The 11,931-nt window shown below is 61.5% G+C and overlaps 1 protein-coding gene across 2 annotated transcripts in view; it reads left to right on the top strand.

Moving 5' to 3' along the window:
* Positions 1 to 468: 468 nt before the first annotated feature.
* UNC5A (unc-5 netrin receptor A) overlaps positions 469 to 11,931 on the top strand; it is a 61,857-nt gene continuing 50,394 nt past the window's right edge. Inside the window, exon 1 of one of the 2 annotated variants that reach the window (XM_087429368.1) lies at positions 469 to 745. In XM_087429368.1, coding sequence (XP_087285494.1) covers positions 676 to 745 — 70 coding nt within the window. In that variant the 5' untranslated portion in view covers positions 469 to 675. The remainder of the gene's footprint in view (positions 746 to 11,931) is intronic. The other variant, XM_087429367.1, reaches the window with a different exon arrangement.

Below are 11,931 nucleotides of genomic sequence, written 5' to 3'. Positions count from 1 at the left end.
GGGTGGGGAGAGAGGACTGCGGCGGAACCTGCCCTGGGCACCCCTGCCCCAGGCCGCTCTCTGCAGGCTGGCGCCACGCTGGGGTCGCCGCAGCGCTGGGCCCCTCCCGGGCCACCTGTACGCAGACTGGCGGACCCGGGAGAGCCCGGATCCGGAGAACTGATCCACTCCGGGTTTCAGACTCCTGGCCGGGTCTCTGGAGACTGCGCCGGGCGGTGGGAGGCCTCCCCGCCCACCACCCGAGCCCCTCCCCGGGGGAGCCTCGAGCATCGCCGGGAGGGATCCCCGGAACTGGCGGTGGCCGGTGCGCGTGGCGCGGGGCGGCCCAGCCCCTCCTTCCTTCCCCCCGCCCCTCCCTGCCGCCGCCCCGCTCCGCCGCTCCAGTCCGGGTTTTGCGGCGCCCGCCGGCCCGCTCCCCGGCTGCGGGTTCCGCGCGGCGGCTGGCTCCGTGCGCGGCGCGGCTGGCGCTGCGCTCCGCCCCGGCTGCATTGCTGCGCTCCCGGTGCCCAGGGGATCCACGCGCCGCGTGCGCCCCGCAGCCGGCCGCCCGGAGGCAGCGCAGTCCGCTGGCATGGGCCCCGGGGGCGCCCCGGGCTGGGGCTCTGGGCTGAGGCGCTGAAAGCCGCCCTCCCGCCCGCGGGGCCCCGCGCCCAGCCCGCTCACCAGCCCGCGGCCATGGCCGTCCGGCCCGGCCTGTGGCCAGCGCTTCTGGGCATAGTCCTCACCGCCTGGCTCCGCGGCTCGGGTGAGTCACGCGCGCGCTCTGGGGAGGCTTGTGGGGGACCGTGCGCGCGAACGTTGGCTGCTCTAGGGGTGGGTTCCTGACCCACGCTGCCGGATCGGCTGGGAGCCCCCCGAGGCCAAACTTTGCGAGGCGGGACGCGGGGGCCGCCCCACGCCGCTGCGCAGCTTCCCCGCGCGCTTCCCCGGAAGCCTGGGTTCTGCCAAGTCCAAGAGCAGCTGTCAGCGCGCGGGGCTGGCGAGTGTAGACACCCCACGCCTCCGGGCGGGGGAAGTTTGCCGGTTGCCGGGCCCCAGAGCAGGGCCGGGGGTTGAATCAGCGCCCGGGAAGCCTGACTTTGGGGGTCGCAGATGAGAGGGTTTTGACCACATCCCAGTGTCCAGGAAATCGAGGAGGGGGAATTAAGATACCTCTTCCTGGTACCCGCATCTGCCCCCAACAGCTACTCACAATTCCCGGCTTGGCACCTGGCCTCTGCCCACGTTCAGAACACAGTGTCCTCCTCTGTCCCCGCCACACACGCTCGCACACGCACACACTCAGGCGTGGAGGCGCATACAGCAGCCCCCAGCCCTTGCAGCCCGCACAGTCAAAGCGCCGCGGCTCCTGGCCCGGGCTGTGGCTCCTGGCGGTGGCTCCTGGCCTCCTTGGTGCGTGGGGGCCAGAGTTGTGCGCGGCGGGTCCGCTGCTGCTTCCCCTTCTCCTTTTCACTGCACAGCCCTGCTTCCTTCCCTTCGTGTCCCGTTGACCACCCTAACCTGCCCAGTAACTCAGCCCTCAGCCCACCTCCTTTGGGGGTGGGGGAGAGTTCCCCTGCATCCTTTGTCTGATCTCCCTGAGCTTCCACCTAGGCTGAACTGTTGGGGCCTCCTGATCTTTGCCCACCCCCCCCCACCCCCCCAGTGCTCTTAGCAGAGCTGAGCTTATGTGGGGGGAGGGGGAGTTGGTGTTTGTGTGATCAAGGGGGTATGGGGCTTGCCCTCGCAATTCTTGTTTCTTGCTGCCCTGAGAACCTGGGGAGGTGCCCCCCACCCTGGCCAAGCCATTGTTAATCCCAAGGGTGTCAGAAGGGAGCGTTGGGGTTCCTGAGATGCAAAGCCAGACTGATCAGAGATCAATGAGTGAGAGCTCAGAGACCAGCCCAATGATTGAGGCTGATGGCTATTTCTTTAAAGGGTCTCTGCGTAGCACATCCTGCACCCACCACTGCCTGGTCACCCTCCCCATCTTGCTCCCTCAGTCCTCCCTCTACCCCATCCCCTCCACTCTGTCTCCCTTCTGCGTCACCCCATCATGCCCTCAAATCCTCACTTTAACAAACCCTTCTGCCCCATGACCTCCTCTTCTAATCCTGACCGAGCTGGGAGGCTGCACTGCCGTTGGGTGTGTGCTCATATTGCATACGTGTGTGTTAGGAATGTGTATGCAACACTCGGGGGGTGTGGGTTGGACCCCTGACCATGGTAAGCTGGGGGTGTTTATGCTGCTCACCAGGGTGGTGTTGCCAGATACCAGGTGGGAGCCCAGGACATGTTTACCAAGTCAGATGTGTGGGAGAGGGCTGTGTGGTCATATCTGCTTGTTGCCCACGTGAGCACGTGTGAGGGCTCTGGGTTGGTATGTGTGCCCTGTGACGACGGGGGCTGGCAGTGTGTGCAGCATTGGTGTGTGTGGCCAGATGAGCGGGTGTGACAGCCGGCCTGCCACATGTGTGTAACGGTTGTGAGCAGTTGCACAGGTGAGTATGTGTTGACAAGAGGGTGATGGGTGCTGGTGAGTCAGGGCACTGCAGCCTGGGGGTGCCACTCGGCATTCTCAGGAGGCCATGAAGTGAGGCATCCCTGAGTGGTGGGCACCTGTTGGGGCCTGGCCCAAGGTGCCCAGGGAGCTGGCAGGTGAGCCCCAGGGCTGCAAGGCTGCCCTAGAGCAGAACCTGCCTCCGGGCATCCACTCTCAGGCCTGTGAGAGGAGCTGCTGAAGGACACGGAGGGGCCCTTCTTCTCATCTGAGGCCCCTTGCTGTTGTCCCGCTCAGGCTCTGGGCACACGTGCCCAGGCAGGCTGGCCCTGCGATGACCCCAGCTCCTTCCGCGCCGCCCATCACCTCCTCGGCAACAGCAGCCGCCAGTGAAAAATGTGTGTGTGAGTGGCTGCGGGCGGGATAGCCAGCCGGGCAGCAGGGGGCGCCGGGGGCCAGCAGCACTGCAGCCTCCTGGTCCCCAGGCCAAGCGCCCACCCTGTCACTGCCTCACACAAAAACCTGTCCCTTCAGCACACTCACCCGAGTAGGCCCCTCTCTGTGCCCCCGCACACAGGGAGCCACCTGTCTCACAGGATTTCCCCATTCATACCCAGTCACATGGCTGGCACCTGCATCCCCGCCCCTGTGGGCCGCACACACCTGTTGGTCTCCCTGTCACACAGATCTCTGCACTCCTAGGGGGAGGGCCCATGGAGCTGGCTCTCCTGGAAGGTGCTGAGGGGCACCGCGCAGTGGCGTTGCCCATCCTGACCCCGACACTCTGTCCTGGGGGCCTCTTCCTTAGGCCCCACCCCCATCCTCAGGGCTGGTCCTGGACCCCTCTGTTCACCTCTACCCCCAGACTGGAGCAGTTGGTTTGTGGGGGAGGGTGTCTTAATTCTTTAGGGCTAAGATACCCTGCTCTCACTCACTCAGCCTTGGGGATGGGGTGGGCTGGGTTGGAGTCCCCCAGCTGTCCCCAGGAGAGGGCTGGTCCTCTGACTGGCCTGCCTGCTCCCCTTTGCCCATGTTGGGAGCCCAGGGATTGCTTCTCAGGAGCCCAGGGATTGACACTGATTCAGGTACCACACCCTCAATCGAGAGGCACTGGCCTGGTTCCTAGGAGCAGCCAACTTGGGTCTCAGCCAGGGGCCGGGGGCCCCTCTGGTCTTACACTCCTTCCTGCCGGCTGCTGCTCTGGGTCCCAGATCTGCAGACTCAAGCCATGTGGTCTCGAAGGCAGGAGCCGCCCTAAGCACAGGGTTGAGGACTGCTTCTCCAAGCGAAGGCCCCAGTGCTGGGCTTTGCGAATGCCTGGGAACACATGCAGCCCCACACACACGCATGCCTGCGCCTGCTCATTCCAGGCCCACCCTCTCCTGCCACCCCTCTTCCCAGAGCCCTGTCATTCCCCTAGCCCAGGGCTGGGAACTTTACCGTCTCTCTTGGGTCTCTCTTCTCCTTCACGCTTCATGCGTAATCTGTCACCAAGTCCTCCAGCTCAGTCCTACTTGTGACATTGCTCATGTCCCTCTCCTCCTTTGTTGTCCCTCCCCCAGCCCCTTTCTCCTTCTTTCTCACCTGGACCAGTACAGTGGCCACCCCCACACATCCTCCTCCTGTGCCTCCTCCACTTAGACTAATGCCCCTGGTGCCCAGTCTGGAACCCCACTAGGAAGCCTTCTGTGGCTCCCCAGTGCCAGCAGGTCAATTCCAACCCCGAGCCCGGGGCCCTCAGGGAAGCTCCACCATCTTCACTGGGCTGACCCGTGGGAGCAGGGGCTCCTCCTGGCTTTGATTGCCTGTGGGCTGGGCATCCCCACCCCCAGACAAGCTCTGGCCTCGCACTGTAGCTCCCTTGCCTTGCAGAACCTGGAGCCCCTGGCCCTGCCAGCCATGCTCCCCCTACACCCCAACATCCTCGGCTCTATGCAGACCTAGGCCAAGCCCCCTGCTGCCCGCAGTCCCACACTGCTTATCTCAGCCCCCAGCTTCAATCCAGCCCCTTCCAGGAGGCCTCGCCAACTCCTCCCAGGGCCCGTGCAGGGGCCGAGGCACACCGATGAGCGTTGAGTGGCTACAGGAGAGGGGTGCTGATTCCTCGGCCCCAGAGAGGTGTGCGGGGCCTGGGGCAGCTGCCGGAGACCTCTGGCCTGCGTCACCTCTTCCTCGTTCACGCCAGTGCTTCCCACAAGTGTTGCCATTGTCTGCGTGACCCTGCTCTCAGCCCCCAACACGCTCCGGGTCATGGCCAGTCAAGTGCTGCTGTTTTCTCTTTATTTCCTCCCCTTGAGCCTGGGTTCTCTGGCTAGGCAGGGAGGGCTGCTGCGGCTGGGGAGGCGGAAAGGAATTTGCTCTGCAGCTCTCTCAGCAGCCCTCCCCCTCCCTGTCACCAAACACAGACTGCCCCGCTCCAGGGAGGCTGTTGGGGGGGATGAGCAAGCTGAAGCCCCACACTCACACAGCAAACCAGCTCCCATGAGCGTGTGTGTTGTGGGCCCCTCACACAGGTTGTGTGCCCACGTCTGTTGAGTGGGAACCTCCCTGCCTGCGCCCTGCCCCCCCCAGGCATTGATGTTCCAGGATGGCTCTCTTCTCATGCGAACAATGTCATTTTGGGCCCTAGACCTGCAGACTCAAGCCCCGGAAGGTGGGCTGAGGGGCACCGAGCCGTGGCATTGCCCATCCTGACCTCGACAGCCTGTCCTGGGGGCCTCTTCCTCAGGCCCCACCCCCATCTTCAGGGCTGCACTTGATCCCCAGACTTGGCCTCCTCTGTGCTGCGCCTACACGGGGCTCCTGATTCCTGAGACTGAGCCCCAGGAGAGCCTGGCCCTAGGCCCCAACCATCCTCGCTACCCAGATGGGCACTCGGCTTCCTGGGATCAATTCCACCGGCCCACCCCTTGGTTCCTCTTGTCTCCTCCCATGGGAGTGGTATCGAGGGTCCACCCACCTTCTGGGGCGCCTCCGCACCCTCTTCCTGTTGGCTGGAGGAGAAAGGGCGGGGGCTTTGGAGGAAGACAGACCCGGGTTTCTAAGCCGCCTGATCTTGGGCAAGTTACTTTTGCTCCCAGGCCTGTGTCTGCCCCTGCGGAACGGGGTCACTTCTGCTTCCTGGGGCGGTAGTAAGGCCTTGATGCGCAACTTAGAGCAAACGCCCCAGCTGGGCCCCGCCACGGAGCAGGCACCTGTGGCGTGTTTGTCTCCTGCCTCCATTTTCCGGGCACTTGAAGGGGCACGAGTTAGGACAGGGGGGCTAAAGCTGCATCAGGGCCGAAGCCCAGAGAGGGGAGAAGGGTCGTCTCAGTGTAGCTGCTTCACTTCCGCTGCTCCAGCCCCAGGCAGGCGCCCCAGGCAGGAGTCAGTCCTTCTAGCTGGAAGAAACCTCCCACCCCCATCGGCACACACCACCCGTTACAGGGCCTTGGGCCTGATTCAGACACCAATTCCTCCAGTGTGCAAAGAGCTTTGTTTGGGAGTTCTGTGAAGATGATGATCTGGGCTCAGCTTGTCCTGGAGCTGTGTGCTGATGATTAGCTCTGACACACAGAACGTGGCAGCAAAGGGAAGTGAAGGCCCTGGATGGAACTCAATTCTAGTCCCAGCTCTGCCGTTTGATTGCTGTGTGTTCTTGGACAAATCACTTACCCTCTCTGGGCTGTTTGCCTCTTTGTATACTAAAGGATTGGGTTTGAGGATTCTATTGGTGCAGAGGCTGGTGCCCAGGGAGGCTGCCTGGGGAGCCTGGGTTGGACGTGCATTCAGCAGCAGGTTCCCCCAGGAGCCCCTCACACCTGCCCAGCATCTGCCAAAGCTGCCAACCACTCAGCAGCAGCTGCCTGCGTTGCCTTGGACCCAGGTGGCAGCTGCGGCAGGGCGGAATGTGGCCGTGAGGCAGAGGAGGGAATTGTGAGTCCCAGCACCCAAACCAGGAAGCAGGGTCCTGCTTTAGTTGGTGAACACCCCCATGGCCTTCTTAGGGCCCCCAGAAGGTCAGAGTGCCAGTGCCTGAGGCCCACCTCCTTCCCAGGCACTGATGGCAGATGCCGCAGACAGCCTTTGGCCCCCGGAGCCAGAAGCCCAGGCAGGTGGAGGAGGTGGTGGGATGGCTGAGTTGGCAGGCTCTGGGATCCAGGTTTGGACCAGGGCAGGGATTGGGTGAGGCAAGGGAGGTGCCTAGGGTACAGAATGTCAGTGGTGCAAGTGCAGGGTCAGCCCCGAGAGTGAGTCCTGGCCATGGATCCAGCTCCTCCCTGCACTGCCTCAGTTTCCTTGTCTCTAAAATGAGGTCATAAAAGGACCTGCCTCGCAGCGTTGCTGTGCGGATTAGGCAGACTGATGCGGGTCAGTCCTGACACACAGTAGGCACTCAATAAATAGTAGCACTTGATGGTGATGGATATGGCAGAGGGCCCTGTTCCCGTCCTCTCCTTGGGGGAGTCCTTGGCACCATCTTTGTGGGAGAGGGTGCAGCTGGGGGACCAGGTGGGAGGGCAGAGGCCTGAGGGGAGGCCTCCATTTTGGGATGGGGGACAGGCCTGGTGTCTCTTCTCTGCCCTCCTTGACACCAGGGGCAGGGCACATGTAAGTCCCCTGCCCCTCCCCCTCCAGGAGTGGTTGTTGGCTGGTCCATCCTCACACCCTCCCCACCTACCCCGCTCCCCTGCCCTTTGAGATGGGGGAGAGGGGGAGACTCACTGAGATCAGGAGAGGCCTGAGTGCAGCTGCTCATCCCCTGAGCAGGCGACACGGGGCAAGTTTTAGGTCCCACGTAGATGGGGGAGGGCGCCCTGAAGTCCCTGCCTATGAGCCTGCTGGGGTCAGAGCAACAAGGGCCAGCGCCCTGACAGGTAAGTCCCCCAGAGCCGGCCCCTCCCATGCCTGGATGTCAGAGCTATGTAGGGAGCTATGTACGTCTGGAAGGCTCAGGGTCACCTTGAGCTCCAGGCAAATATGTGGCTGAGATTTGGGTAGGGGGAGTCAGTCTAGATTGACTGAGCCTGAGGGACAGCTGCAGGGCCCCTGCGGAGAGAGCTCTGGACCCTGTATGCCACCTCTGCCCTGTACCCCCCAGCCAGGGTAGCAGGTGCGATTCCCCGCGCGCCCACCCAGGCACGTCCAGCCGCGAGCCTACAGGGGAGTGCAGCTCGAATTAGACCCTGCCGTCTCCTAACTGGGGCAGAGACCACAAGGCGTTGAGGGGCTGCTGGGTTTTCCCATGTCCGCATCTTTCCAGCCACCACCCCCCCATACCAAAAAAGGATGCCCGGCACAGGCAGGTGGGAGTGCTTCCTTAGCGCCCCCGGCGTGACCGCAGCCTACCCTCTCCCCAAAACAACCCGAACCTCGTTGTCCAGGTAGCTTGGCGGGCGGGGGTCCCGGGCTAGAGGCAGGCCTCGGGCCAGGCGAGCATCGGGGCACGTGAGCGGCGGTGGGGTGGCAGGCACTCAAGCCAATGGAGCCCGAGCCCAGGGGCCCAGCAGTTAGCAGCCGTGCGCCGGCTCGCCCGCCGGGCTCTGGGGAGGGCGCCCCGGGCGTCCAGGGGAGCGGGCGCTGCGCGTCCTGCCCGCGCCGGCGCCGGTACCGAAAGCGCGGTCAGCTCGGCGGCCGCGCCGGGAAGGGGCGGGCTCCATCCGCCCGCCAGCCCGCCCGCGGCCGCCCGCCGGATTAGCGGCTCTTTGTTCGGGGCCTGTTAACAAGTTCCTGGCTGAGCGCTCGGCTGCCGCGCGGGGAGCGGCCGTCCAGCCTCCGACACGGAGCTCGCGGCCTCCGCCCTCCCGGGTCTGCGCGCCTGGCCGCAGCCCCCGCCCCCACCGCCTTCCCCGGGCCCCCGGAGACGCAGCTGGGCGTCTGGTGGGTGCAGGACTTCCAAGAGCCCCCGGCCTGACCTCGCTGCGGAAGGGAGGAGAGTGCGCCTCCTGTGGACCCGGGGCTTGAAATGCTCCGCTGTCAGGAGCCCCATTTTACAGATGAGGGGGGCACGGCTTCCCGAGGTCCAGGGGGCCATCCTAGACAGGGCTGGAGTTCCAATCCAGGTCTTTGACACCCGAACGCATTCTCCTTCTGCTAAGAGGAGAGAAGCCTAGAGTGGGAAGAGGAGAAGCCTTGGGTGGCAGTAGACCGTGGCATCTTTTATTTTTAATTAACTTGGTGATGGTGGTCACCGTGGCCGTGCTGGGCCCTGCCAGCATCATCTGATCAGAACCTCAAGACAGCCCACGTTGTAGGGGAGGTTAGTCCCATTTATTAGATGAGGACACTGAGGCTCAGAGAAGTGGCAGAACTGGGACCTTGTTACTACTCAAACTCACCTCCCGCCACCCATGCCCTGGGGTGCAGAGCCCTGTCACTTATGGCCACTTACCATCAGAGCTTTGTCTGGTGTCGCATGGACTTGAAAGGCCATGGGAGAAAGACAGGGGCTTTTGATTCTCTGTGTGGGCTAATCCCCCTCATGCACAGGAAGCCCATTTCCCCTCCATATCCTGCCTCCTGACCCCACCCAGGGGTGGGCACTTCCTAAACCTGGGCAGGGCCCTCCAGGCCACAGGACTTTGATTTTAAAACCTCCTGGGGGTTGGCTTTCCCACTTGCCCAGGGCCACACATCCTCAGGCGGCTGGGACTATTCAAAGCTGCTTTCTTAAAATGAGGGCGAATCCTTCCCAGTAAGCTCCCCCAAATGGCTCTTGGCTCTTCCTTCTGGGACCACACAGGATTGCTTCCCCCTTTCTGGTTGTTTAGACAGGGCTTCTGGCCCATCGGCCCTTTCTCAGGCCAGGATTCTGTGGTCCTCTAGCTGTTCCTCCTGTGGCATGGTTCCCAGCCCCCTCCCTGCCCCTACATCCTTGTTAGCTGCCTCTGGATGTCAGTCCCAGGAGCTGATCTCACTGGGACACAATGCCCCCTCATGGACTAGTATAGGATACTAGTATGTCTGTTGCAAATATTGGAAAATCCAACCCAAACTGGCTTAAGCAAAAAAAAAAAAAGGGAGGAGAGATTTATTGGCACATGCAACTGAAAGGCCAGGGGTGGCCCTGGCTTCAGGCCTGGTTGGATCCAGGGAGAACAGTGTGACCAGGACGCATCCCTCATCTCTGCTCTTGGGGGGCTGGCGCCACTCTCCAACACCCTCTTCCCTCACAGTCCCAAGGTGGCTGCTGGAGTTACTGGGGCGACATCCTTGCAGGCCCAGTCCAGCGAGAAAAGAGAGAGCATCTCTTCCCTCAGCCCTCCAACAAATCTCTCGGTCTTTCCTCATTGGTCCAACCCAAGTGCTGTGCTGTGTGAGCCAGTCCCCACAGGCGGGGTTATGGTCATGCAGTTTAGTTTGGCCCTGAGCCACCTATGCCACTGTCCTGTTACACAGGCCATTGGCCACCACTCGCAGTTTCTTGTCCACTGAGAAGGGATGGGCACATTGTCCTCAGATTTAACCAGTATGTGATCAGTACATTTCACCCAAGTATTTAATAACAATGCTGAATAGCACCAAGGGCACAGCCTGAGGCTCAAAGGTAAAGACCCAAGTCTGGATCAACGGTAGCTTTTTAATCTGCTGTGTTAGAGAACAACGCTGGCCATTCCACATGTTTTGCATTCCCTTAAATGTGCTGTCATCTGGTTCATATATCTCCAGTTACTGAGTCTGAGATATTCCATCAGGTGCCTGGCTGAAATCCAGACACGCTGTTTCCAGGCTGGCCCTGAGCTGCCAGGACAGTAACCCTATAATAAGGGAATCTGGCCTGGTGTGGCAGGCCATGGCGGTCACAGCATGTCTGTCAGTGTCTCTGCTTCCCTTGGTCATCTGCAGCTGGTGGATGAGTGCTGCCAGAGTCGCACCTGGGGGCTGCGTCGGCCTCAGCGGGCTGTGGCTGGTCCAGTGGGGCCTGTTGTGTTTGGCGTCTGTCCAGCTTCCATGCCCAGTCCCACCAGGCCTCCGTGACCTCTCCCCTTGTATACAGCCTTAATGAGTGTTTTGGGGGGACCCCTCGTCTTAGCAGCAGGGCCCAGGTGAGACAGGTAAACGATTTCCCCTGTCCTGGTTCCTTTCCTCCTTCAGAGCCTGCTTTCTAAGCCTCTTTTCCCGTCTCTCAACCCAATTTCTCACCGGGACTTTCCTTTTTTGCTTAAATGTGTGAGAATCCGTTTTTCTGTTGCTTGCACTCAAAGAACCTACCTGATGCATTCACTGAATCCAACTTTCTTCCTTTTTTGAAAACTAGACCACAGCTCACACATCTCCTGCCCCACAACCGCTCCTGCTCTGCCTTCTCAGAGGTCAGCAGCGGGGTTCAGCAGGCCCCCCGCCTGGACCTGGGGTGTGATTTGTCAGGACAGCCGCTCGGCCTGTCCTCATCTTGCCTTTCCATCTTCAGTGCTTTCCTGCCACAGTCGGTCCTGCCTCTCCACTGCAGTGTCCCCAGGCCCGCCCTTTCCTGGTCCTGCTCCTCCAAGCCCCGTCTTGCTCTGGCACTTCCCACAAGCCCCAGCTGGACCTGAGCTTAGCCTTCGCTGTGCAGTTCTCCTGTCCGTGCCTTTATCGGTGGCTCTGTCCTTGGTTTTGGGCCGTCTTTCCATGTTGGGCATGTCTGGTCATAATCTGAGCCTCCCTGCGTGTCTTTCAGCTGCCCTGACACTTTTCTAGAGTCCATCTTCCTCCAGATCCTTTGGGATCACACAGCCAGAGGTCCGTTTTTGAGACCCACTTGGTCCTCCCAAGACCCCTTTCCTTTCAGCTCCTGGCTCCACTGCGGGGCTTGTCTTTGGTGTGAATTGCCTGAAGCTCGCCACCCATAGGCCAGGACACCCTTCTGAGGGTGCCCAGCATTCCCTGCCCAGCAGTGATGTGCTGGTAAAGGTTTAACAGTTGGGTCTCCGGGAGAGCTGGGGGACAGAGTTGCCAATTTCCATGGTGTAAATACTCCCACCACAGCCTATTTCAAGCTACCAGGGTATGTCGACTGGCTCAGAAGATTCCAGAAATCTTAATGAGGGGCTTTCCTGCGCCAGGATGAGCTGGCTCCAGCACGCACTGTTCCCTGGTCACCCAGCCCTCTGAAGAAGTGGTCACAGGAGGGGAGTGACAGACGCTCCTTAGGCCTCCACCTGTGGGACCCATCAACCTCCCCAGGCTTGGAGGTCCACTCCTGCGGGCGCCAGGCTCTTTGGTGGGCTGAGGGCTGGGGAGTCAGTTGGGCACTAGAGGGTTGTGATCAAGAGCCGGGCTCTGGAGCTGCTGGTGTGGGTTAGACTCCTAAACCGGGTGACCTTAGACAGGTGATTCCAGCTCTCTGTGCCTCAGTTTCCTCATCCAGAAAATGTAGATGTTGAAAGGTTCCTGCCTCATAGGATTGTGAGGATTAAATGAGTTATTCTATATGAGGCACTTAGCCCGATGCCAGGCCCACAGCAAATGCTCTGTAAACAGGAGCCGATGCT

Source organism: Ceratotherium simum, chromosome 4, assembly GCF_057802395.1.
Source record: "Ceratotherium simum simum isolate JZ-2026a chromosome 4, ASM5780239v1, whole genome shotgun sequence".
Lineage (NCBI taxonomy): Eukaryota > Metazoa > Chordata > Mammalia > Perissodactyla > Rhinocerotidae > Ceratotherium > Ceratotherium simum.
The sequence above is the reverse complement of the archived record's forward strand: the minus strand, read 5'-3'. Positions and strand labels throughout refer to the sequence as shown.